The sequence below is a fragment of the Colias croceus genome, chromosome 3 (assembly GCF_905220415.1).
Source record: "Colias croceus chromosome 3, ilColCroc2.1".
Taxonomy (NCBI): domain Eukaryota; kingdom Metazoa; phylum Arthropoda; class Insecta; order Lepidoptera; family Pieridae; genus Colias; species Colias croceus.
The window spans coordinates 8,836,268-8,863,248 of NC_059539.1; the positions used below are offsets into that span (position 1 = coordinate 8,836,268).

At 35.1% G+C, this 26,981-nt stretch overlaps 2 protein-coding genes and 1 non-coding gene across 11 annotated transcripts; 1 reads left to right on the forward strand and 2 right to left on the reverse strand.

The window, feature by feature from the left end:
* Window positions 1–809: 809 nt before the first annotated feature.
* LOC123706311 (probable phosphorylase b kinase regulatory subunit beta) lies at window positions 810–19,802 on the reverse strand. 5 transcript variants are annotated; one of them, XM_045655507.1, is made up of 21 exons: window positions 19,687–19,802; window positions 11,336–11,453; window positions 10,932–11,067; window positions 10,364–10,646; window positions 9,267–9,396; window positions 8,765–8,916; window positions 8,203–8,539; window positions 7,927–8,016; window positions 7,473–7,499; window positions 6,217–6,371; window positions 5,561–5,680; window positions 5,259–5,369; window positions 4,989–5,116; window positions 4,446–4,621; window positions 3,905–4,167; window positions 3,390–3,548; window positions 3,102–3,227; window positions 2,646–2,869; window positions 2,217–2,331; window positions 1,780–2,013; window positions 810–1,421 (listed from the first exon to the last, which is right to left on the reverse strand). In XM_045655507.1, the coding sequence occupies exons 1-21, from the start codon at window positions 19,687–19,689 to the stop codon at window positions 1,260–1,262; spliced, it is 3,249 nt and encodes a 1,082-aa protein (XP_045511463.1). In that variant the 5' UTR covers window positions 19,690–19,802; the 3' UTR covers window positions 810–1,259. The 5 variants fall into 5 exon arrangements, with proteins under 5 accessions (XP_045511463.1, XP_045511467.1, XP_045511466.1 ...); XM_045655511.1 differs by lacking the exon at window positions 19,687–19,802 and adding an exon at window positions 11,851–11,865; XM_045655510.1 differs by lacking the exon at window positions 19,687–19,802 and adding an exon at window positions 11,805–11,865.
* Window positions 14,499–14,575, reverse strand: Trnap-cgg. Its single transcript is given in 2 exon segments — window positions 14,499–14,534; window positions 14,539–14,575. It is a non-coding gene; the product is annotated as a tRNA-Pro (tRNA).
* On the forward strand, window positions 17,821–26,919 carry LOC123706312 (ubiquitin carboxyl-terminal hydrolase CYLD). 5 transcript variants are annotated; one of them, XM_045655513.1, is made up of 12 exons: window positions 17,821–17,927; window positions 18,001–18,085; window positions 18,529–18,802; window positions 20,074–20,280; window positions 20,952–21,151; window positions 21,560–21,739; window positions 22,002–22,157; window positions 22,407–22,595; window positions 22,669–22,777; window positions 23,449–23,582; window positions 23,960–24,143; window positions 24,499–26,919. In XM_045655513.1, the coding sequence occupies exons 2-12, from the start codon at window positions 18,026–18,028 to the stop codon at window positions 24,690–24,692; spliced, it is 1,887 nt and encodes a 628-aa protein (XP_045511469.1). In that variant the 5' UTR covers window positions 17,821–17,927; window positions 18,001–18,025; the 3' UTR covers window positions 24,693–26,919. The 5 variants fall into 5 exon arrangements, with proteins under 5 accessions (XP_045511469.1, XP_045511471.1, XP_045511470.1 ...); XM_045655515.1 differs by lacking the exon at window positions 18,001–18,085; XM_045655514.1 differs by lacking the exon at window positions 17,821–17,927 and having other exon boundaries at window positions 17,940–18,085.
* Window positions 26,920–26,981: the final 62 nt, after the last annotated feature.

Here is a 26,981-nt window from a genome sequence, read left to right on the forward strand (position 1 = left end):
GCACTATAATAATATAGTAAAATAGGCTCCATATGGACACATGGGTTTAATTACTTTTAATAAAACAAAAATTTTGGCAACAGTAAAATTTTATTAACAAAATACAACCCACAAATACATAATACAATGGATTATATTATTGATAGAATTCATTACTTACATTTAAAAAAAAGTAAATATAAAAAAATTACAGATAAACTTCTATAAAAACAGTAGTTTAGTAATATTTGAAGAAGGAAAATACTTATGTCATTTTAAAAGAACTTAGTACCTATGTTTTTTTTTTTAAATTATCACAATTTACGTGAATACATATTGTAACAAAATATAAACTATCATACATTTGATATTTTATTTGATACTAGTTTACTAGCCTAATTCTAGTCATATTATGAAAATTGATTCACATGAAACTATTCACAAGGTTCATTTATCTCATAAAAAATATTATGTACCTCTATAACAGAAATACAAGGCTTACAACTAAAATAAATGGAGTTAGTTTCGCATGTAAAAAAAAAATTATTGTTTTATTGACGTGACAACGTCTTATAAATTGGTTTGCCGGGTGACACTTCAAGAAACTGCGTTACGCTCCGCTCACGTTATGCGCTCACAATGAGAGCGAGTGAGAGGCACGCGTCCCTTCCACTCGGGCATGGTTAGCCCGCCTAAGAGCGAGAGAGACAGACATAAAAAGTCGTTGTCACGTAAAACATTCGCCCGTATACCGACTTTACAGGCAACCAATTTTTTTTTTCAGCAATAACATTTATCATAATATTTATATTTCACATAATATTATTGTTTACATTATTAAACAAACATTTTAGTTATTTATTTTTTTCACAAATCGTGTTTAGGTATAATGAGGCAAGAGTCATGTGCCGTTAGGGCTACCGCACACGGGCCAACGGCCACCGGCCACAAAACGCTGCCACCGGCATATTTCCTGCACTTTTCATACATTTTATATGGACTCGCCGCACACGGTTGACGCCTGTGGCGGCCACACGCTACACGCTTCTAGCTTCGCGTGGCGGCGTTTGTGGCTGTGGCCCGTGGTTCGTGTGCGGCGACGGTAAGCACTAAGCAGTGCGGCCGCGGCGGTTTGCAGCACGCCTTTGACGTCCGCGTGCGCTATTATTCCTGACTTCAAGTCTGATAGCGAGCAAGATGTTTTGCAATAATAATAATTTTGCATCAAAACCAAATCAACAGAACGCAATCAATTCAACACTGACAATGTTAACTATTCCTTATGTAATGAGACAGGTGTCATGTGCTGTAGGCTGTGCGGTGTCGAGATGCGGCGCGGCGGTTTGTAGCACGCTGTTTACGACCGCTCTCGCGAGATAGCCCAGCGTCACACCGGCCGGTGCGCCCGCTAGCATACACGACGTTTCTGGTTGCCCGCTATCCTGTTTTTTATTCAAGTTTCATATTTGAAAATTCTTTTTGTAAACACTGTTGGATATGTTTTCTCTAATGGGTTATATATTAAGTAGTTCAAGGAAAGAAATAGAAAATAGTGAATTGGTATATTGTAATTTTTTACTGTAAAATTTTTTGTATTCAAAGCATTGGGATTTGAAAGGTACAGCACAATAAACACATACTTTGACCTATGAGCACTTTGTGTTATCAAACGACTTAGATAAGATTCTGGTACAAGGTTTGACCATATACACAGAGTATTTATTAAACAGAGCAAATATTTTGCAGTTACAAAGCAGGATTGTAGCGAACACACAGAGAATCTCGATACAGAGGACTCACCTTAGCATACGTAGAGTGTGCGTCATCTAACAATTTGTCAAGATCCAGAGGCTGCTGCATATACAACTCGGGATTACGTCGCAATATTGTAGCAAACACACAGAGTAGTTCTACACAGAGCTGGCGCCGCGCCGCGGACGCGATGCGAACTAACGCTTCCTCTACGAGTAACGCGAATGATAACTCCGAACGGGACATATTGACTAGAGTTGGCTGGGCGGGGATTGCATGACCCTGGAATATATTATAAATATTAAAGATAGATTTAATTCGAAATAATAAAAAGTGTATGAATATCATCAAACAGTTCATACATCATATAATTATAGGCTTGTAGTAGCAATTTCTTCCAAATTAATTAAAAAAATGATTTAAATTAAATAATAAGTCTAAAGAAAAAGCATCTTTAACTTGTAGGACATAAAGTTCTTTCTTACTTGTACAATGATTCCCTTGGGTGTTCGTAGAAGAATATCCCAGACCTGTACATAGAAGTGTTTTGGAACTCGACAAAGGCAACCTTCGAGCTGACGGCGTTGTAGAGGCGTTAATCTTAAAACATAAATGGTAATGAATTATTTAAATTGGTCATTTATAACTTACTAGCTGTGCCCAGCGGTTTCACCCGCGTTGCTCCGATCTTGTTGGTCTTAGCGTGATGATATATAGCCTATAGGCTTCCTCGATGAATGGGCTATTTAACACCGAAAGAATTTTTCAAATTGGACCAGTAGTTCTTGAGATTATCGCGTTCAAACAAACAAACTCTTCAGCTTTATAATATAAGTATAGATTTGTCAAGTCTTAAGACGCATAGTAAATGTCTTTAAATTAACTAAAAATGCTTTGTTGTTTTGAATATTTACCCTTTTTCATCAGCCCAATCAGAAACAGTTAGAACTTTTTGTAGAAGAGTACGCAATTTGTATGGCGACAAACTTTCCAATGTGGCATCTGCTCTTTTCTCATTAGGAAATATCTCTAGATAAATCCGAATAGCTTCGAGAACCCAACCGACTCGGATTTTGAGAATGCCTCGAAACATGTCCGGATTTGTGCCTATTAGTCGTCCACAGTATAATACTATTTCCTGGAAAATTAATAATATTTATAATTACATCAGTTATGATTTAACGTTTAACTTTAATTTATCTATCATGTTTGTCTTAACGCATTAACAACAAAGTCCATCCGCTACATCTGTCTGTATCCCCATCTGTTCACAATAAACTTCAAATACTGCACGGATTTGTATGTGCTTGCCGATTTCGTAAATTTAAATAACACTGAGCGAAGTCGGGGAAATCGCTAGTTAAAATTACCTGTTGTAATACGGCGCCAATAACATCGTAAGGTTGAATAGTGCTATACATAACAGATTGTATTTCACCGGGCGTCATTGGTTTGTCGAACACTGTCTCTTTCTGACCAATCACACCTACCGTGAGCTGCAACCAAAAGTGCATTCATTATGAATTTCATTTATATACAAGAAAAAAAAAAGAAGGTATATTTGTTCATAGTAAACTGTTACACAAATATCCACACTTTAAACCATTATACAACACTTAAAAAGTTGAAAGCAACATCTATTATCAGTAAAAACTAACCTGTTTCCCATTGACCAAAACAGTGGTTATAAATGGGCTTATAGAGTCCACAGTATGATTGAGCAGAGAGGAGCAATACCGCACCGCCTTCCAGTGTCGCAACACACCCGCGCTGTGGTACAGGCTCTTGAGCGACTCTAGAGCATTCACACCGTTCACCTGCATTCAAATACGATAATCATCATCATCACCAATCTTTATTATAATCATCATCATCATCATCAATGATAATCGTGTAAAAGTGGAGGTAAGATTTCAGGTCATAAATAGATATAATGTACTGGATCAACTTTGACTACTACTGACTACTACTACTAAAAAAGTTTTAATTATACTTATTTTTATTTCGTATATTTACTTTTTAAAATCGATTCATCTAATCGATGATCTACCGTACTAATTACGATAGATCATCGATTATTCTGCTATTACGTCATACGTAGCAAGGTACTTGCACGCTTTATAGTTGACGCTATATCTATATACGATTACTAGATTACAACCGACTATGTTACCTCGTACATCGGCCCCTCTCTATCCATCAGGATGCCCCACAGCTGCGACTGCGCGAATATATTATCTGTGCCCCGCAACGCCGATACCACGTCATGTGTAGCTCTGTGCTTGTAAGCTTCGAAGTTAACACTTTGTTCGCGGTACGTGAGTGTTCGTGGCACGTCAGTTAGTGACTGGTAGCCGATGTAGTCGTGTTGGAGTTGCTTGAACTGCGTGAACATTTCTGACGGGAACTCGCCTTGGCTCATGAAGTCGAGATGCTCTGTGTGGATAAATGAGTCCATTGTTATGTAAGAAGTAATAATAAGTATAAAAAATGTAATGTAAATAACACAGTTGAAAGACAATTTAGGACATTTTATTTTCATTTAAATATTTTTTCACTAAAGAGAAAAAAATATTTTTTTTAATAATATAGGTACCTAATATTATTAATTATTATGTTACATAAACACGAAATGTGTTGGTCTAAACAATATTACATTTTAATGCTCAATATATAAATCCAAAGTAATTTGTATAAACAAAAAACTCTCATACCAATACAAGAACTAGAGATGAGATTCTGCAATCTTCCCAAGCGCACTTTGACCCCGTCGCAGTGGCCCTTCTTCAGCATAGCGAGCAGGTCGAGCATCTGCTTGAAGTGCGGGTCCCGCATGTGCTCCTCGCGCACTAACAGACAGACGGTTGGACGACCGGATAGTCGCCAGTATCTGTTGGAATATTATGTAAATTTCACGATTGGTTAGATTATATTATAATATGCCCTGTATGTGAAAATCAATGTAGAGATGGGAGTAAAATACTCTATAAGTCTTGGCTTTAATGATAAATTTACAGCTGTTGTTGTATTAACAAGATTTTCTTTTTTATGTTAAATAATAAATTTTTGAGAGTATAGTGTATGTAAAGAGAGGGAATTATTATGTCATCTCTTGCGCACGTGCAACGGTGACACATCACATAGCTCACACAGCTCAGTTGGCTGCAGGCGGTCGGAGTAAGAGCCGATAATAGGGAAGGACATACACTACAGAGAGCAAAAATAAAAATCTTATAACATAAGAAAAATAGACTCACTTTCCGACAAACTGTAATTCTGTCTTGATGTCATCGATCAACAACGCCATGTCTCGGTACAGGTAAAATTCAGACACTTCAAATATTAGCGGATAGCATAATACCGTCATTCCGCAGACTCTGTAAATCTGTAAAATAAGTATGAAGTCTAATTTGATCTTTATCTTTGAGAAAATAATGCTGCCATAGTGTGAATTAAAGTGAAATAAAAATGTATAAATTTAAGAAATAGAATACATGAAGAATATTATACTTCTTGTTATTACTTACTTTACTGGTTCCTAATGATCCGACAGGTCTGATTGGTCGACCTGTCAGTTTTAATTTGCCACAAACTCCTAGCTCTCGGTAAACATGTACTAATTGGGTAGAACTACAAATCTGAAAAATTTCATTAACTTATTAATAATGGTGAGAAAAATTAATAAATACTACAAATACGTTTGGAAATATCTTAATAAATAAAAATGTAATAATTTTAGAAAAAATACTAATAAAAATAAAAATGTAATAATTTTAGAAAAAATACTAGATTATATAAATTTGGATATTAAACAGTTCGCAAGTAATACCTGGACTGGTTCAACTTCGTGCGGCGTTTGAGTCTGTATACCGTAAGTGCCCATCATGGCTTGAAGTCTCATTGACTCTGCTATTAAAACAACTTGTACCACAAGATCTGTTGCAATACCCTGTAAAATTGCAATATATATTTCTAATATATAACGATAAATAGCAGGATAATTTATACATAAATACGTTTTTTGCATAAAGGCTGAGCTAACATAAGTGCTACAACATTAAAAATACATAAATAATTGGTAACTATTTTATTAATCGTAGCTTCATACAAGAATTAGAACAACTAAGCGGTACATATATGTGAATACTTGCTTATATTAAACAAGCTTCAATACTGTGCAGTTTATTACATGGCATACATTGCTTGGCTAATTCAGTGACACAAAAGTGCTCTGATTTACAATAATACTCACAAACGTCGGCTTAGCCTGCGATTTTTGCATGAAAACAAATAACTTGTCGTTTAGGAATTTCAGAGAATTTATAAAGATATAATAAAACTTAACAAATTTCATTAAATACATTAAATTGAAAGGATTATATAATTTTAATCATTTATGTATATGAAAAACCTATTATTTATTAATAGCTATCATTTCAAATAACTATTAAAAATAAACTATTCGATCTAGATTACACAATTTACCTGAAAAGCCGAATACCTCCCGGCTCGACGGGGTCGGTTGTAAGAAGGTAAGTATCGCCGAATAGGATCCAGTTCATTGACGTGCAGTAAACCGCCCGTTAGTAATTGAGCCAATACAAATAACGACTGCGCCCATAGGAACAGACCACCGGTATCTAGAACATGAATATTAATAAAAAAAATATTTTGCAATTATATATATCTTGGTTGCATTACCATTTACCTCCACCTAATAACACAGACTTTGAAAAATTCTCATTAGTCAAACCTATTGAGTTGTTCATAAAGTTTCACCGTTCCCTTGACAAACAAAGTGGTAACAAAATAATGCGCTATTTTAAAAATGTCGTCGAATTTTTCACGCGTGTATAATGTACATGTATATTGAGTGCACGTAATACGCACGACTCGCACGCTCTCATCAATCAGCGGAGCGGCAACGTCGCGTCAATTGCTCGTTATGCGTTTATCGTGCGGCCGTAGAAAGTTCCATCACTACATAGTATGAAACAAAAAAAATCTTTAAAACTACCGAACGGATTTTAATGCGGTTTTTTTAAATACATAGAGTGATTCAATAGGAAGGTTTTAGTGTATAAGTAATTTGTTAGGTTTAAGAGACAAAGCGGGCGAAGCCGCGGGCGGTAAGCTAGTTTTCTATAATGTTATATTCTCCGCAAGATATACGCATGCGTATTGCAATCGTGCGCATGACATGCGTATTACGTGAACCGTAGGCCTTAGTGACCATTTCCTATTATCTTATTACAGATTAAGTCTTATTCCTGTTCAAATTATTAATTTATTTTATTCATAAAACTTGAATTTAAAAAAATTATAATTATTGCTGTACTTTTTAAAACACATACCTACTTACTGAATTGTGAATAAAATAAGATGTTAGTTAAATCTCAACATACACATATAAAAAAGGTGAATGGTGCCACGGAGCTATAGTGCTCATGGTGAAACAATCACACGTATTACAAATAATTTAAATTTGTTTATTTACGAAAGTGCAGGTTTTAAAAAAGGTGCCATTGAAGTCAGCTACGTAAATATAAGTAAAGATCTACATTGTACTTAAGTAGTTGAAATTGAAAGAAGATCAAACTAGTTACTGTGGAAATATTTTGTGCGGAGGCTCAAGATGGATATTATTAGTGCAATATAGCGTTAAAGTGGCAAAGAAAGCTTAGAAATCGTCAGGATAGAAGCACAAGAATGTTTGCAATTTTGGTTCACACAGGCGTTACCTTTATTTTCGCTATCACCGGGTTGGTCTGAAATTATACATATAATGAAATTTTAAATTTCTTCTCTTGCAGTAACTGAATATAAGGACTAGATTATATTCAGGTAATGTTAGCGTTGTATTTTTTAATACAACAAATTCATTTTGGATGCTGTTATATCGAAAAAAATAAGTTGTTTTCCATTATCGTGTTCTAAGACGATGTAAATTGAACACAATACATTTTTACATAAATTATTTTGAAGTGTGGATAATGTAAACATTTAATTAGGATGTACCTATACCAATTTGACATAATATAAAGTCATTAAGAATTAAGATATATTCTATGAGTGTAGGTCGAAAATCCAAAGATCCGAGTTGTGTGAAATCACTATTTTCCTATTGATGCTTCAGTGCATTGTCGGATGATTAATTAAGTTTAATAATAATAAGGAATATAGGTATGAACATACTCGCAGGAAGTCTTCGAACTGAATAAGGTTCGGTGCGTTCATTTTCTATTCCTTCCTTTGGTACATAATAGTACCATGGAATTACTGGATCTGGAATAGATATTATATTCTTATATATGTATAGTATAGTCTAGATATAGTCTTGTTACGATACATAAAAAGGTTAATATGCTGTCAGTAATATAGTAATGTTGATAGAGCATAGTTGCATGGCCTAGAGCATGTTATTTGAATTTATTCCTTCATATAAAAATTGAAGATGTACAGAATAAATACCTCCAAACTCATCCATATAAATTCTCGTTTTCAACAACCTCTGATACTCTTCTACTTGTTCAGGCAGAGTCCGGAACACTCCATCGATTATCATCATCACATAGAATAACGGCCATTCTGACTCAATACCATCAAACTCCTTAAGTTCTCCCTCGTTATAATATCGTCTATTTGGATCCTCTAGTGCACTCTTAAATCCATCTCGGCTGAATCTTTTAAAACCGTATTTGCCTTTCAATCGATTTAAGAGGTTTGATTTTGTTAATTGCACTAAGATTTCTTCATGGGTGGCGAATGCGGGAAACGATATTGTAGGGAGGAGAGCCGCATCAACTCCCTGTAAAGAGTTTAAATCTATGGTAACCATATGATTATTGAGAAGAGCGTAAATTAAAAAGGGTACATTGCAATATTATATGCAGTGAAAAGTCGTTAGAATGGAAGGTGTAATTACGAAAAAATACGATTTAAAAGTAAACATCCAAGTATTTTTAAATTTTAACAATTTCTTTTTGTGTGAATTCCTTTATGATATCCAATAAAAAAAATTTATTGAACTGACCTTGGAACTTGATTCACGAGGTAGCATGGTTTCAAAAATACTTCTGTTTCGATTATGTGCGTCAATATCCACGTACACCACACTCCAGGACGCGCCTTTGTCTCCAAACAAATTGCAACCATTGATTGCTTCTAAAGCCGCCTTAGCCATACCTGGAACAGAATAAGCGAATTATTTTTATGTTATCAATTTTTTTAAATTACATATTCTAGAATAGGATATGAATCGACAAAAGAATAGCTACGTAAGTACGTAGCTATGCAAGTGCATACCTCATATGCATAATTATTGCCAAATTAATTCCACACAAAAACTTATAATGATATTTTAAAATTTTATACCTTCAATATCTCTATTGAAGGTATACTTAGAATTTTAATTTGAATAATCCAATTTAAACATATATATATAAAGGAAATACGAGGAAAATTTAAAAATAAACAAAATGAAACTAAGAAAAAATTTATATCATACATCCCTGCTGTGCATATCAAAAACTCACCTATAGAAGAAGCATGTATTTCTGGCTTTCCATCATTGTATTTGGAGCCTCTTTCCCACATTCCATAATCTGGTGTTCTGTATGCTCTTTCCACATAGTACACTAAATTCTGTACAAATGCTACTTCATCCTGTAAGTTATAAAAAAAATTGTACTGAAATCAATTATTCACCTAAATAGTTTCTAAAGTTTTATGCATGAAGAAAAGTTAATAGTTCAGGATACATCGCCCATTTTTGCAAGTGACTACTATCAAGCTGATTTTCCGTTTGTAGCTTTATTTTGATGAGACACCGAATAATTTCGTGTACGAAACTCTCGATTGTGGTAGCTAACAGAGATAACAAGGATAAAATTTTTTGATTTGATGGTTCTCAAATATTTATAACGCAATTTGTAGGACAATATGTCTGTTGAATTATATAAACATTAACTAAGTGAAAACAAAAAAATCAGCTTGTTAGTAATCATTTATGATGATCTCGTTATCGATACACTTTGGAAAGGGGGACTCTTTGAACAAACCATAGATTTTGTAGGACAAATATTTTTTCGAATAATTTAGGTAATTATCTTGAGATTGAACAAAAAAAATTCATTCAGTTAGTAATAAATATTTGAGAACCATCAAATCAAAAATTTTTATCCTTGTTATCTCTGTTAGCTACCACAATCGAGACTTTCATACACGAAATTATTGGGCGTCTCATCAAAATAAAGCTACAAACGGGAAATTAGCTTGATAGTAGTCACTTGCAAAAATGGGAGATGTATTCTGAACTATAAGAGAAAGAAAACTATAGGAAACTTCTTATAAAGTTTTTTGCTGATATTTGAGATGGAATTCTTCTTACATAAACTTTGTAACCCTATAATAATTGAACAGTTGAAAAGGACAGTAAGCTAGAGTAGAGGCTTCGCCCGCTTTGTCTAATACCTAATAAATTATATACTAAAACCTTCCTCTTGAATCACTCTATCTATTTAAAAAAACCGCATCAAAGTCCGTTGCGTAGTTTTAAAGATTTAAGCGTACAAAGGGACATAGGGACAGAGAAAGCAACTTTGTTTTATACTATGTAGTGATTTAAATTAACCTGTGTATAAATAATCTGCAGGCCAGATGTGATCATTTGTACCAGAAACAGCAAATACAAAGAAACAACATCAATCTGAAGGTGATGGTACTGATCATCGCTAAGCACAGGCTCTCCAGTTGTCAAATGGAATTTAACATGTAGTGCGTGAGCTGCACTCTGTCTTGTCTTGAATGCTTCAACCCTTGCTGCTTGTTTTATCCAACATTCTAATATACCGCGCATACATTTAACTGTGCTTTGTCCCAGTTCATGAGATTTCCCTCTGTCATCGTCTATTCGTCTGTACAAAAAAAAGCATTTAAAAATAGTAGGAATATCCAAATGTAGGTACAAAAAAAGTGTGTGTGTACTTGTACACACGTTAGAAGTTATACTTTGGCTTATGGAAAAAATACTAGAATATACAACTTGAACATAGTTATCAATTTTCATACCACCTAGAACTAACTTCATGCTGTTAAATTTAGGTGTTGGTGTGCGCGCGCATCGTAAAAATTCACTCAAAAGAAGTATAACTTCAAAAATTATTTATTTTTATGAGTAAGTAAGCAAGTATATTTATTACCTGTATGCCTGATAGAGACCCCATACTGCAGATGCACAATAAATGCTGTCTCTTACACTTCCAACATGTAAATCTGATGAAAGTACTGGGAATAACCCTGTGATTGGGCTTTGGAATCTTAAAAGTTGTCTTTTAACTGCAAAAATTATATATAACAATTTACATTATAATTCTCAGATTAAGTTCATATGAAATAAAGATCACAATAAACAATTTCTGGGAGGTCCTGTATATAGCAATTGCAATTCCTTTCATACAAAGATAATTATTATTATTACTACTTAAAATATAAAAGTGTATGTTATAAAAGAGATGTTCAAAATAATAAATTAAATTAATAATTTAGTTGAAACAAATCAAGCCAAATCATAAAATATGTATTGTGTTTAGTGATTATATCTTACCAATAGCATAATAAATATCTAATTGTCTAACAGTGTCTTCATAATTTGCTATCTTTAGGAACTGCTGAGCATTTATGTCATCGATACTCCCTTGACGAATCATTAGGTCTGGATTTGCCTGCAATTCATACAGTATCATATTATGAGATCAATACAAAAGTTTTGTTGCAATCTATACTAATATTATACTTAAAGAGGAAAGGTTTGTAATTATGTATGTATGGTTTTCACGCATAAACTACTGGACCGATTTTGATGAAATTTGGCACAGACAATCTTTAGACCCTGAGAAAGAACATAGGCTACCTTTTATTGCGAAATATGTACCACGGGCGAAGCCGGGGCGGACCGCTAGTTATAAATAATATGAAAGTTCTTTACCAAACTTTAAAAAAAATGCGAAAAAAATTAAATGCTTAACATAGATACATTATTAATGTCTTAAATACACAAAAAATTATATAAGTACATATTTTATCAAAGAATTTTAATAGGTATGAAATTTAATCATGTACCTAGTTAAAACTATAGACTTTGAAGTTTAATTGTTTTGACTTTTATCGCCGACAAATGTCAAGTTTTGTAAGGATGAAGGTCAGACAAAGGCAATGAATAAGGAATCACATATGGGCAATTTCGTTAAAATATGTCCACACTGATTTTCGAGTGTCCTATGGGTTGTCATTTATATTTCATCAAAACTAACAACATTTTATATCAGGAAGTGGATTTTATTACATTGCTATTATAATTTCTTTATAAGACACAAACAAACAGCTTGCCAATCCATTTATTATTAAAGATATGAAGAAAATTTAATTTTGAGGCACCCAATTTTGACGTGTCCCACAGCAACCAGTCTGTATAAATGTTCATTTTATTTACCAATGTGAAGCAGTATTATTCAAGTAAAGGTATAAATAAATCACAAAGGGTGAGAGCTATGATTATAAAACGTTAAATTTACGTCCTTTTATAGCAATTATTAGTATTTTTATCAATTAAATCGTGTCCTACGATTTCGACCATGTGCGGAATTCCGTTTTGTAACCGTTATATACTCTAAAATAAAGATAAAAACTACTAAATATGTATTTTTTTCACATAAATGGCAACATTTCTATTGAATCCACCATTTTGAAGAGGTTGTCATAGAAAACTCGAACCGTCAGTCAAAGACTACTATGTATATACGGCCGTCAGTCGTGTCGAAACTTCTAAAGCGTTACCGTGCAAAAATTTCGCTCCGACTTGTAACTGGGATTTTTCGTGGTAAGTATGTGTTTTTATTCCTAAAAGTTACAATTTTCGTTACTTATACCCTTATAAATTGAATTAAGTGCATATATTTTAGTGATTGATGGGAATTGTGTGAAAAACAAACAATTGTATCTAGGAAATCTTTAAACCGTTACTTCCATTTTGTTTGGTTACGTATATGTGGAACGTCGCAGTTACAAAGTGGAAATATAAGGACGAGTTCTCAATGGTCTCATACGTAAATATGACTTAAATTAAAAATTATATTTTAACACTCACTAATAAGCTGAAAAATAGCATTGAAGATATCTTTTAATATTCAAAATCACTACATCGATTTTTGACTGCTTGAAATTTTTATAAAAAAACAAATAAATAAAAAAATATATATTTTGTCATCCCCATACAAATTTCTCAAATCACCATTTTATTTTGTATGGGGATGGCGAAATTATAAAAAAAAATGATTTTGCATTATTTGAAAAGATTATTGTATTCATATTATTTTTTAGGGGAAAATGCCTCTGACCAATGCTGAGAAAAAACGACGCTATAGGGAAAGATTAAAAGACAACCCTGAAAAAAAAGAAGAAATAAGAAAAAAAATCTAGAGAGAATCAAACGGAAGACCAAAAAGATTCAAATTTTACAGAAGAAGAAAAGGCTGCAGAAAAAAGGAAGCAGTGGCGAAAAAAAAAAGCAAAATCATATTTGTGTTATATGTTTTGAATAGAGCATGTCAGTTTAATAATTTTACTTTTGAAATATACAATTAAATAAATTAGTTTTATTTTTACTTACGTATTACGAGCTCACCCTTGGCATTAATCTAGCTGTTATTAGAGGGGAAGTTGAGGCCCCTTACAGAGCCTACCACCACTTTCTAGACCGAGGCCAATTTAGGAAAAATAATATTTTTCTTATTTGATCCTGGCGGGAATCAAACCCACGACCTTCCGTTTTCAGGGCAGACTTGCTGTTAACCGCTGCGCCACTGATATGAAACTTGATTGTAAGATTGCAACTTGTGAACTAAGCTTTATAACTTCCATTTTGTAACTGATTATTTCTATTTTGTAACTGTCTCATGTTTAAGTTATGAATAATAATAAATAATTTAATTATTTTACGAGGTACTAGCCTTGATTTTTGCAGTTTAAGTAGAATAAATATATAAATATCTACTTCATTATTATTATAATCTTAAAAAAATATTTATTACCAATCTACGCAAAAAGTAAAAAGGCTGATGTACCTAAAAGTTACAAAGTGGATATATTTCAAGCTTAAAAGTATAAATAATAATGTGTTTACTGAAAAAAAAAATGGTTGTGGGAAATTTAATGTTGTTACTTTCATAATAAATAAAAATTAGTAAACAAGGATTATGCATTATTTTGAAACTTAGTTTCAAAAAAGTTACAAAATGGATGCCGGAATCCCTGCCTTGCACCAAATAGATCTCATTTTCTCTGGAATTAGTAAATGTTTGCAACTATTGTTGTTAATATAACACATTATAATGTTATAGGAATCAATCTGCATATTTTTAATATTTTTTTAAAACAATTTTTTTATTTGAATCCATTTTGTAACCGGGACATATTTTCGCGAAATTGCCCATATAACATCACATAATGGCGCCTGGTTGTTCCTTCATCCCTTTCACACCAACTTGCCAAGTTAGGTGTGAAAGGGACAAAAAACAACCAGGCTTCATTCAAGGTCATACCTTCCCGTGACAAGTCAACGTTCATAGTGCAATCTCCAGTGTATTAAATATAAGCTTCTTGGTAAAAATTGAATTCAAATTGAAACTTTTCAATACAATAAGTTTTTTCACATAATATCTATTTGATTAACAACCACAGAACATAAATTTATAAAGAATAGAAAAAATTCGATCACGAAGCGGGACTCGAACCCGCATCCTTTCGCGCCATTCCGGGGCGGATGCCTTACCAACTCAGCCACTCGTGACCCGCCAGAGCAATTAGCGAGCGAATTTATTCTATTCTTTCAGTTTTATGTGTCATATGGGCTTATTAAGGGACACACCGCGCGCCATCTATTGAGATGATTTAACAACCATCTCAACCAATATGAAGCACTTTTTCAGTAAATACAATATTGTAACGATGGAACCCGACCTTTTTTGTTGAATTTATATTTTAGGTTTTATGGCATTCAAATGCTTTATAAATATAAATTTATAAAGAATAGAAAAAATTCGATCACGAGGCGGGTCTAATGCCTCCTCCACACTACTCGCGAAGTCCTCGGCGAAGTACTCGGCCGAAGTTGACTGAAGTCCGCGGTGCTATACTACACACTCGTTCAACTTCACGAGGAGCGCATACGCTCATATTCAGAACGACCTTCAGGTAACTTCGTGCTCTTTGACTCGGGCGCAAAAAACGACAACAAACGGAAGTCGGCCGAGGTGAGGTAAAGTTGGACGAAGTAAGCCGAAGTGCCTCACTACATTATTCTTTTCGTCTAACCTCGTTCAACTTCGCGAGTAATGTGGAGGAGGCATAAAGGCTGAGGGCGTATTCAGAAACAAAGTTGGAAACTTATAAGCGCTTATCGGCGCTTGTCAGCGCTGGTAGCCCGCGCAGGAAAATATATGAACACGCGCCGATAAGCGCTGAACGGCGCCGACAAGTTCCGACAAGCTTCAACACGCGCTGGGCGCTGCTATATAAAATTTGTCTTGGTCTGCTTCAATTCAATCTGCTACCTTCGTGTAGAACGAACTTGAGAACGAACCATCACTGACAACTGACAAGCGCTTATAAGTTTCTAGCAAGAAGCTTATATCTAATGCACTGGAGATTTCGGTATGAACATTGACGTGTAACAAGAAAATATTGCCCAGTTCATGTTTTTTATCACTTTCACACCTAACTTGGTATTGCCACTGTTAATACGAAGTTTTCCCAAGGCTACTATGTATGCTGTAATATTCTGTGCAAAAGGTTAGTTTTTGTACATGAGTTTGTTGATAAATTGCCAAAAACGTCATTCAGAAGCATTGTTGGATGAGATAATTATTATTTATGCTAAATAAAATAAGTATCTGAACCAATTATTAAAAAGCGATACTCCCTGCTTATGGGTAGTCACCATAATAAAATTGTAGAAACTCTCACTTTGTCAATATGGCATGTGTGTCAAAAAAATTGCGTCGATTCGAATATTTAAGTTAATATTGTTGCTTATTTAATGAATATTTTCCGAATATAAAGAATGCATTGTATTGTGCAAAATTGCAGAAGTGTTTGGACACCAAATTCTGGCATAGAATTTCACAGGCAAGTGTATAATATTTACGTTATTTACAATATTCCTCAATACTCCAGCATTGACCTGTTTAGAATCATTTCAATGGCAAAAATTGTCTAATTAAGCATCATTTTAGTAAGCAGTCATGTTAAATTTGTTATTTCCCCAATACTTTATCATTTTTCAACAAGTTTTCAATAAACAAATTTAACAAGTAAGGTAACCATGATGACGAGTTTTTATGGATAGCGAGGAGAATATATTGTAATAACAATATTATGATGAAAATTTAGAACACCATTTTAAAGATTGTTACTAGTAATGAAACAACACACGACATCGGTATTGCACTCACATGTATTTATAAGATTGTTCGTTTTTACATTGAAATTTATACTTTTTTAACTTACCTTATATTTTTTGTTTTACGTATTTCAGCTTTCCAAAAAGTAAAATAAAAAGAAATATATGTGCCCATCAAGATTACTGAGGATTACGACCCAGAAAAAAATACCTTTTGAAAAATAAACTTTGTAAAGTTAGCTGAAATTTGTGCAAGGCCGCTATAAACAGTTTTTCTTTGATGATTTTGACTTGAAATTGACCCGTCGAAGCAACGCGTTTAAAAAGAAGATCTGAGTAGCTTACAATTTGGTAAACAGCATCTGATGCAAAACACAACTTTCCTCTATTTACAAAGGATGTTAATGCTATATATCGGTTCATATCCAAGCTTTGTAGCCAAAAGTTATTTAAAACTATCATTCTATACCAATTAAAATTGTATGTACCTATAAAGTATGACCATAATATTATAATATAAATACTGTTAAAAATATACCTATGTCGTTATTATTTATAGACCATGATTTTTAGTTTTTTCTATTTTGAAAAATCCTGAATTTACAAACCAACGTGGTCAACTCGACAGAAAGAGACAAAAAACATGACTGACGTCATTCTAGGTCATATTTTCTTGTTACAAGTTAATGGTCATAGTGCAATCTCCAGTGTATTAGATATAAGCTTCTTGGTTTCTAGCTTTTTATCCTTATTTTTATCTATAGGCACACCCCGGACACTCCATACAAAATTATAGTTTTGACAGTCACACTGTAGAGACTGCAAATGTGTGTGTAAACTCTTTATGGTTGGCACATTTGTGACTAGCGTAATAAAAAATTCGCGTTTTTCTGATGAAATACATCCGTAAACAGCACAATATCTAACCATTTTCTATGAAAAACGATAATCACAAATCCAAAATAATAAAATTGCTTTAAGTCAATTTGATTAATGTTGTCAATCTTCGTTGCGTTTCGTCTAAAGACGTCGTTGGTATCGTCCTTGCGGGGAAATGGGTACCATAAGAGCTGGCGCGCACGAGCAACTTTGTCTCCGCAACTATTTTGTCTCTCCCATCAATTTGTATGGAGAGTTGCGTCGCTACGTGCGCGCACTTTCATACTAGCCCATGGGTGGAGAGACAAAATAGTTGCGGAGACAAAATAGTTGCGGAGACAAAGTTGCTCGTGCGCGCTGGCTCTAACATGTCTGATCGTGCGGGGTGAGGTAAGTGTTTAATTTTGGCGGGAGGCGGAGAGTGTCCGTTCTGTAGCGTTTAGCTACTATTATGTATTCTGTGCTATAGGAATACTGCCGAAACAAAACTCTAAGAGCGTTTTTACATTATTCGATCCGATATCGATATCGGATAATGTGAAAACGTTCTCTTTGAGCTTTGAAATTCATAATTTAATCGGATCGGATTTGTACAGCGTAGTGTGAAAACGGTGAAAACGCTCTAACGTGTCAAACGTCAATCATCAGTGTCATATGTCATTTAAGATGACCGTCTGTCATTGATTAACTGTAATATAAAAAAACAAACAAAATTTTAATTACAATTCGAATTCGTCTATATTACTTGCTCTGTGGAATTCGTGTTTAATTGAAATTTAGGAACTAGTTCAGTTGCTTTTTAATTACATTACAATTGAAATGATAAATTGAGGAAAACCGCACACTAGTTACTGGGGAACAGGTGTGTTGATTAAAATTATTAATCAGTATTGCAATTTGTAAATTTAATTATAATTTCAATCCTTTTTATTTAGTTTAAATAAATAAAATAGCAGTAAAATGAATCATGAAGTTCATCAGAAGCAAGAATCTAAGAGTGCCAGCAACAGGGAGCCGCAGGTTGCAAAGATTATTGTTATCATTACATGGCCATGAATCATTAGTCATGCATTTTATAATAATCCACCAGCAATCGTGATATCGTAAAGCACAATGATAAACATTCTTATAATTTTACTACAATTATTAATAAAATAAGTTTGTATACAATGTCTGGGTATGACACAATACTAAAAATAATAACAATCGTTGGGAATAATTATTAATTGTTAATGTTCATATCGGACATAATTTACTAGGGGGCATGTGGTTGGATGTGTTTTTGTGGATGTCTATAATGTATGTTATTAAAATTAATGTCTGAGCATTTAATAAGGATTGAAACTAATTATTAAGATTGATGGATCAATGCTTGTCAAAATGAGTGTTTATTAATATGGGATTTGTAAATTATAATATAATTGACTTTAACACAAATCATTCTTTTGTATTTAATGTTATAGATAGACCTCTTCAGTATAATCGGAGGTAGTTGGCCTCCCCCACCAAAAGAACCAGAAAAACCAAAATATGGAACATTGCCACAAAGTCCTAAAAGAACTATGCAGCGAACACCTCAAAACGAAAGAGTGAAATCAGTTAATTTGATCAATCATCTTGCACCAGATAGGCGAAGGAAACCGACAACATCAAACTATTCCATTACTAGTGAAACAACCAATCAGTACACCAAAATGGTGCATGATACAAAGAAGATTGAAACTGGAATCCTTGTAGGTTAGTAATTCTTAGTTATGAATTTAATTTATATACTTTATAATTCAAAACATGTTTAAAATAGACTTTCTCTAAACAACACAGTTTAGTATATATAATCCATATGTATGTAGGTATATATGAAATCTTAATATATATAAATCTCGTGACACAATGTTTGTCCTCAATGGACTCCTAAACCACTTAACCGATTATAATAAATTTTGCACACCATGTGCAGTTCGATCCAACTTGAGAGATAGGATAGTTTAAATCTCAAATCGTTTCAGAGAAAGCGGGCGAAGCCGCGGGCGGTAAGCTAGTTACACATATACATATATATATTTTTATTACATGTTTTGTATTAACATCTTAATCTCTCTGTACATGTAAGATGGTTACAGATAATTAATGTTCTATATTTTTTTAAATTTCAAACAGGAATAGTTAAGTGAGCTAATACATCAATTAATAACAACTTATATCGGGTATAAAAAAATTTCTACTGAAAAACGAATTTCAAAGATCATTATGCTATTTGTCACTTGTTAAACAATAAATTTAAACCTTAAAAATGAAAATATCTCACCCTGACACTTTCTAATTTATTTTTTTACATTGATAACCTACGGCCAACTGGACTGGGTGTGTATAAAACATTCATTCAAATTGATACCTTATTTCCTGGAATTCCTGGCAGTACTTAATATTCCATGTCTAATGACTAAGAAAGACCAACATATAAACACACTTTCGTATCTAATATATTCGTATTTTTTATCAATCGTAATGGTATAATGTTGAAAATATTTCGATGACGTTATTCACGTAATAAATATTTGTGAAACTATAGTGACCACTATTTATTTTAGATAACTGTGTGTATTATAAAGAGCAAATCTTACCATGATTATTTATAAGTAAATCACATAATATTTCACTATCACGATATTATGTATATTTTCTTTAACCACTTTATAACTTTTCTAACTATCACTAATATTTTATTACATATTGTTATATTTAAAAGTAAATAAAACAGGTCGAATGTACATTGACTGCACTCTTTAAAACATCCCATTTTAGCTTTCCTATTTTCTAATTTTAGTTCACGCGGGTGATCAGCCGCCAATAGTTCGTAGCGCACTATGTCGCAAGCGTATTATTTGAGAGAACTCTCGATAGATGAAATTCCATTATGTGTTCTACAATATGAAACTAGTGTGTAAATTTTGTAAAATTATTTTGAATACTGTAGTTAATCAGTTCAACATGTGAATCTCTATTTTTAGACGTATGCAGCAATGAAGCCCCTGAAGAATTGTATGATACTCCATCGTTGGGTTCTCCGAGAGCCGCCCAGCAGTCTCGGCCGCAACCTCAGGCACAATCACCTTTGCATTTGCAAGAGGATATAGGAGTTGGTTCCTTAGTGGAGGTGGCGACAGATGTTGATCAACATCACTATGGTGTCGTGAGATGGATCGGAGTTATAGATGGTAATTTTTTTTTAATTCAATGGTGTTTAATTCAATTTTTAAAACAACATCTTTACACAACAATTTTTCTTTATGACTAGGTACCAAAACTCATTATCGGTAAGTAACACGATTAAAAGTTTTGAATAGGAAAACAAAGAAAAGATTTCATATATCAAATCCTTCCAAAAAATCCACAACCAAAATATTGGGTAACCCTCAGGGGTAGCCATAAAATATAGTTGAACTTGATCACTCTTTACTTCTTGTAGACGAACCTTACTAAAATTGCTGAATATATTTTGACAAAACATATCTATTTTATTTCTCAAAACACATTAGTATTCTAACTGTACCCGCGTACTGTACTATTTTCATTGAGTTTCGTTTCTATTGGTTTAGCGTGTTTCTCAATAATATACTAATATTGTTTTGAACTGAAACTCATCTTCGTGAATTAGATAAGAAGTAGTATTCCAAACTAGCAACAGCGCAGAACGTGTGCGGGCTGGGCGACGGCTCGCGCCACGGGCAGCGGCTGTTCGCGTGCGCGGCGGGGCGGCGTCGTCCGTTTTATGTTTCGCTTCTATTATTTACGTGTTGTTGTCCTCACGAATGAATTTTTGAACCAGTATTCCTTAAAATGGACCATTCTAACATAAACAAGCACTTAAATCAAAATTGTGCATCAGACACGGCAACAGCGGGCGTGGAGCTGGAGCAGAACGTGTGCGGGCTGGGCGACGGGTCGCGCCACGGGCAGCGGCTGTTCGCGTGCGCGGCGGGGCGCGCGCTGTTCGTGCCGCTGGCGCTGTGCCGCCGCGACGCGCGCTTCCGCGACACGCCGCCGCCCGACCGCGCGCGAGCGCACCACGCGGAACACTTCGATCAGGTTCATTATTTCCTATATGGTGTGCTTTCATTCATTCATTATGTGGATTATACTAAAATGTGTTTGACAAAAAATATATATTTCTCAAAGCGCACTTTTTTGAAATAACATCTCATTTGATAGACACAAAACAATGATATAAAAAATCTACAATTTAAGTTTTACAGTGCTAGGTTTCAATAAGGTATAGTACAAATTTTGTGAGCCTGATAGCGGTAGGTGTATTTTTCTATCATTTTTATTTTCGTTGAATTTGTTTGTTAGTGCCACAAAACCGAAACTTTAAATGAGTGGTGAGCGTAAGTAAAATCAAGCCAAAAAAAGTTTGAGTATTAAAGTTGTATTTGTATCAGCCTGCTAGCCTGTAGTAGTACTTGTGTGTTTCTTTATCATATTATTTCATTGCAGCCTGACTGTCCCGTGGTTCCCGGTGTGGTTCCACCGTTAAACTCGCTCGGAGAACTAGCGGGGAAGAACCGCGGGATTCAAGGACATCACAACTCCTGCTATCTCGACGCAACCCTATTCGCTATGTTCACATTCACTAGTGTGTTTGATGCACTCTTATATCGACCGCCCGAACCAGAGGTAAATTATTAATCAAATTCTTAAAATGTCTGAAAGTTACAGTTTACTTTTTTTATTTGAATAGCTTGTTTCATATTAAGGCCGTAGTATCTAAAGCGAAGCGAAGATGTATTTCTTACGAAATCTTTCTTGCTTAATTTTCATATTTATTTATTCAGTAATTTTATGTACCTCAACAATTTAACAATAATAACAATTATTATTTGCAATGTACTTTTGTATCAAAAATAGCCTCTCAAATCAACAAATTAATCTTTAACAGGATTCTCCCCACTACTCCGAAGTACAGCAAGTGTTACGTGAAGAGATAGTGAATCCACTCCGTCGCCATGGTTACGTACGCGCCGATAGAGTTATGAAACTGCGCACTCTATTGGAGCGGCTCTCTGACGTACCTGGACTTACTTCGGAGGAAAAGGTCTGTAGAACTTGTTTTTAGATGTCGCTGTTGTTTATTATTATTAATTAAATATTATAAAGGTTGATAATTATTGTACCATTATTTGATTTTATATTTTTAATATCCATTACAACATATTGCAATAATTGAAACGTGTTTTTTTTTTGTATAACGCAAGAAAGTTTAAAATGTAACAAGACTTTAGATTTTGCTGCCTAAAATTATTAATAAGGAAGTAATGGTCATTGATTTAAATTTTTGTTATAGGACCCAGAAGAATTTTTAAACGGTTTGGTAGCACAACTATTAAGAGCAGAACCATTCTTGAAACTATCATCGGGCCAAGAGTCATACTGTTATCAGCTTTTTGTAGAAAAAGACGAACATGTTACATTACCCAGCGTACAACAGTTGTTGGAGCAGTCCTTCGCCACTTCTGGAGTCAAACTGAGCGAGGTATTATCTTAGAATTTTTTTTTTATTGAGGTTGTTTTTAAACATTGTTATTAATAATTGAATTATTTTGTAGGTTCCAGCAGCGTTTATAATCCAAATGCCAAGGTTTGGGAAAAATTATAAGCTGTATCAAAGAGTTCTACCGTCACCACTTCTGGACGTAACAGATCTAATTGAAGGATGTGAGTTATTTTGTTTACCTATTTAGTTTTGCAGTCCTACATTAAGTTCTTAAGTGTGCCAGTTTTTTTATTTGAATTTATTTTTAATCTTTATCTGTTTTTTTATTTTTTTAAACTGTGTCTATAAATTCCTGCATTTGATTGTGAAAATTCTTGAAGAACTTAATGCGTCACACTTTTTCATTGCTTTTGAAAAAAATCTATAATTTTATTCTAATAGTCAGTATTGTTTAATACCGATTTAACCCATTGAGCTCCAAGCCCGATCGGTCCCAGACACAATAGATTTTCTATTGTGTCTGTGGTTCCAGGGCCTGAGTTATATTAAACGCATACATTGTTTTCCATGCTTTATTTGGGTCTTCTTAAATGTTGAACATACCAAAAAATTTATATTTTTAACCGACTTCAAAAAAAGGAGGAGGTTATCAATTCGGCCGGTATGTTTTTTTTTATGTATGAACACCGATTACTCCGAGGTTTCTGAACCGATTTACGTGATTCTTTTTTTGTTCGATGCGGGATGGTCCCATAAAAATTTTATTCGGATAGGCCCAGTAGTTTTTTATTTTATGGGCATTTTTGCAAATGCAAGTTTGAAGTCGGTTGTTTTTAACGCAGTTATCACTTGTCTATAAACTTGTTTATCATAATCATATTGTAATTTGTAGTACCCCGTCAATGCAGTGTATGTGGCGGTCTAGCGCGCTGGGAGTGCAGCGCGTGCGCAGCGGGAGGCGCGGTCGATTCCGGCGCACTGTGTAATTCATGTCTGCGGTTGGCACATGCTACTCGCTCGCATAAGGTACTGTATTATGTTTATAACCCATTATGATTAGAGATATAGTATTGATTTAAATTTAGAGACAATATTACGATTTTAGACTGTGAGATAAGAAAAAGCTCAAGTTATTAAATAATTCTTCTTCTTCTTTGTTTGTTGGGCATCCATGCAATAGTGGGACTTCGCCAAAATAAATTAATTATATTTTTTTTGTCTGGCAGCATTTTGTTTGGCATGTTGGTTGGATGTAAATTTATGAACGATTTCGAATTTTCGATTTTTTTTGCGTTTCCATCAATCATCTTACTTTAATTAATGATAGTATTTTGCACAATAAATGTTGTTAATTTAATGTCCCAATTTTATCATAATTTGTTTATAACTTTTTTTTTCAACAGGCAACACCATTGTCGATTTGTGAAGAGTACGCCAACATTTTGGAGTCTTGTCCCGTACCTAGAGTTTATATGGAGTTATTTGCAGTATTATGTATAGAAACAAGCCATTATGTCGCTTTTGTCAAGACTGGCGTTGCACATGATGCTCCGTGGTGTTTCTTCGATTCTATGGCTGATAGAAAAGGTATGAGATTTTGGATAAAGAAACAATTTTATATGCAAATCATTTTTTATATAAGTACTTATATTATGTTATATTCTTTACATAGCCTAGACTTGGTAAAACTTTATTGCATATAACAAAAAAAAAAAAAAACAGAAAATATTGTTTATTTTCTATTCCAATACAAAGAACATATTTCAAAACATGAAGTCGCACATCATTCAGTGAAATTGATACAATTTATTCATTTTGCACATCATATTCCATAGTAAAATTTAAAATTTTATGCTCATTTTTGACCTTCCCCACTACAAGCTGGTCAAAATCGTGCTCAAGCGTGCTCTCCCATATTCAACGTAATGTTATTGTTCTCCAGGCGAGCGCAACGGCTACAACATACCCGAGATAGTGGAGATCGACGAGCTCGGCGCGTGGCTCAGCGATGAAGGCGGTCGGGCACTACACGCGGCCGCACCACATGACCGCCAACTACCCGCACCCGCCAAGCGCTTACTAGCCGACGCGTACATGTGCTTCTATAGGAGCCCCGACGTCGCTATGTACAGATAGACGTGTGGTTGTGGGCGGTGACGTCACTGCGTACGAGCAGCTCACCGGCTGCCCGTACCCAAGCGCTTACTAGCCGACGCGTACATGTGCTTCTATATGAGCCCCGACGTCGCTATGTATAGATAGACGTGTGGCTATGGGCGGTGACGTCACTGTGTACGAGCAGCTCGCCGGCTTGCCGCTCGACCGCCAGCTACCCGCACCCAAGCGCTTACTAGCCGACGCGTACATGTGCTTCTATAGGAGCCCCGACGTCGCTATGTACAGATAGACGTGTGGTTGTGGGCGGTGACGTCACTGTGTACGAGCAGCTCGCCGGCTTGCCGCTCGACCGCCAGCTACCCGCACCCAAGCGCTTACTAGCCGACGCGTACATGTGCTTCTATAGGAGCCCCGACGTCGCTATGTACAGATAGACGTGTGGTTGTGGGCGGTGACGTCACTGTGTACGAGCAGCTCGCCGGCTTGCCGCTCGACCGCCAGCTACCCGCACCCAAGCGCTTACTAGCCGACGCGTACATGTGCTTCTATAGGAGCCCCGACGTCGCTATGTACAGATAGACGTGTGGTTGTGGGCGGTGACGTCACTGCGTACGAGCAGCTCACCGGCTGCCCGTACCCAAGCGCTTACTAGCCGACGCGTACATGTGCTTCTATAGGAGCCCCGACGTCGCTATGTACAGATAGACGTGTGGCTATGGGCGGTGACGTCACTGTGTACGAGCAGCTCGCCGGCTTGCCGCTCGACCGCCAGCTACCCGCACCTACATGTGCTTCTATAGGAGCCCCGACGTCGCTATGTACAGATAAACGTGTGGTTGTGGGCGGTGACGTCACTGTGTACGAGCAGCTCGCCGGCTTGCCGCTCGACCGCCAGCTACCCGCACCCAAGCGCTTACTAGCCGACGCGTACATGTGCTTCTATAGGAGCCCCGACGTCGCTATGTACAGATAGACGTGTGGTTGTGGGCGGTGACGTCACTGTGTACGAGCAGCTCGCCGGCTTGCCGCTCGACCGCCAGCTACCCGCACCCAAGCGCTTACTAGCCGACGCGTACATGTGCTTCTATAGGAGCCCCGACGTCGCTATGTACAGATAGACGTGTGGTTGTGGGCGGTGACGTCACTGTGTACGAGCAGCTCGCCGGCTTGCCGCTCGACCGCCAGCTACCCGCATCCAAGCGCTTACTAGCCGACGCGTACATGTGCTTCTATAGGAGCCCCGACGTCGCTATGTACAGATAGACGTGTGGTTGTGGGCGGTGACGTCACTGTGTACAGATAGGCTGATGGGGGCTGCTGATAATAGAACAGTGACGTCACTAAGTGCAGATAGACTGATGAGATCTGCAGCTTCTGGTACTGATCACCATATACTGGTTGCTGGAGATTCGACGTCGCTTCTTTCTGAAGGCTGCTGTGTGTGAACTTTGATCAATGAAGTGACTTTTGCATAATTATAGAACTTAGAAGACAGCTATGTTATAATACCTCTATATGGGGGGAATGAGTAAGGTAAATGATGTTGAATAAATTTTTTGTAACAAAACCCCAACATTCTTAAAATGGATACGCATTATAAATTTAGTAGTAAAGCCTGAACCGGAACTCGTTAATGCCTGTAGCTACTTCTGGGATTGACTTTAGCTATATTATTTTAAAAAACTATTTTATATCTATTTGGGGGCAATATCAATGCAATTTCTTCACTCATACATAATTTGATACTTGTAGAAAAGACAGTTCACTTTGAGAGTTTATAAATTATGTAGGATAGCCTCACGTGTCTCAGTGCAAAATAAAACTTGTTAAATCTGTAAATCGTGTGAATACACAATAATTGAAAACAACAGAATGATATTTGCATAATATATTACAGATAAAAAATATATTCATCACATTTTTCTAATCTTATTTCGACTACTAGTATCTAAGATTTCATCAATACATTTGTAAATATCAATTTATCATATTATATTATCTATAAAAATAATGAGTTATACTTTAATAACATAATATGGCAGTATTGTGTTTAATACATTTATGTATATTAAATTAGTAAAAAAAGTATGATAGACTTAAAGGGCTTTAAATTAAAATATAACAAATGCATTTTGTTACATAATATATCTGCCGTTGAATATTATCACTATAGCATTAAAATATTATTTATTATTTATGAATGATTTAATTTAATACAGAGAAATAAATTATATTCACTCATTAATCTTGATTTTATTTTCTATTGTTTTTTTGTGTACTTACTTGTCGTTGGTACTTGTCTTAATT

Coding starts and splice junctions, on each gene's coding strand:
- LOC123706312 (XM_045655513.1), top strand. CDS start 18,026: ATGAATCATGAAGTTCATCAGAAGCAAGAATCTAAGAGTGCCAGCAAC. Junction 20,281..20,951: donor ATGGATCGGAGTTATAGATG/GTAATTTTTTTT, acceptor ATTGTGCATCAG/ACACGGCAACAGCGGGCGTG. Junction 21,152..21,559: donor ACGCGGAACACTTCGATCAG/GTTCATTATTTC, acceptor ATTTCATTGCAG/CCTGACTGTCCCGTGGTTCC.
- LOC123706311 (XM_045655507.1), bottom strand. Junction 7,500..7,926: donor AGTTCGAAGACTTCCTGCGA/GTATGTTCATAC, acceptor GTATAATTTCAG/ACCAACCCGGTGATAGCGAA. Junction 5,117..5,258: donor GATCATTAGGAACCAGTAAA/GTAAGTAATAAC, acceptor CTTATTTTACAG/ATTTACAGAGTCTGCGGAAT.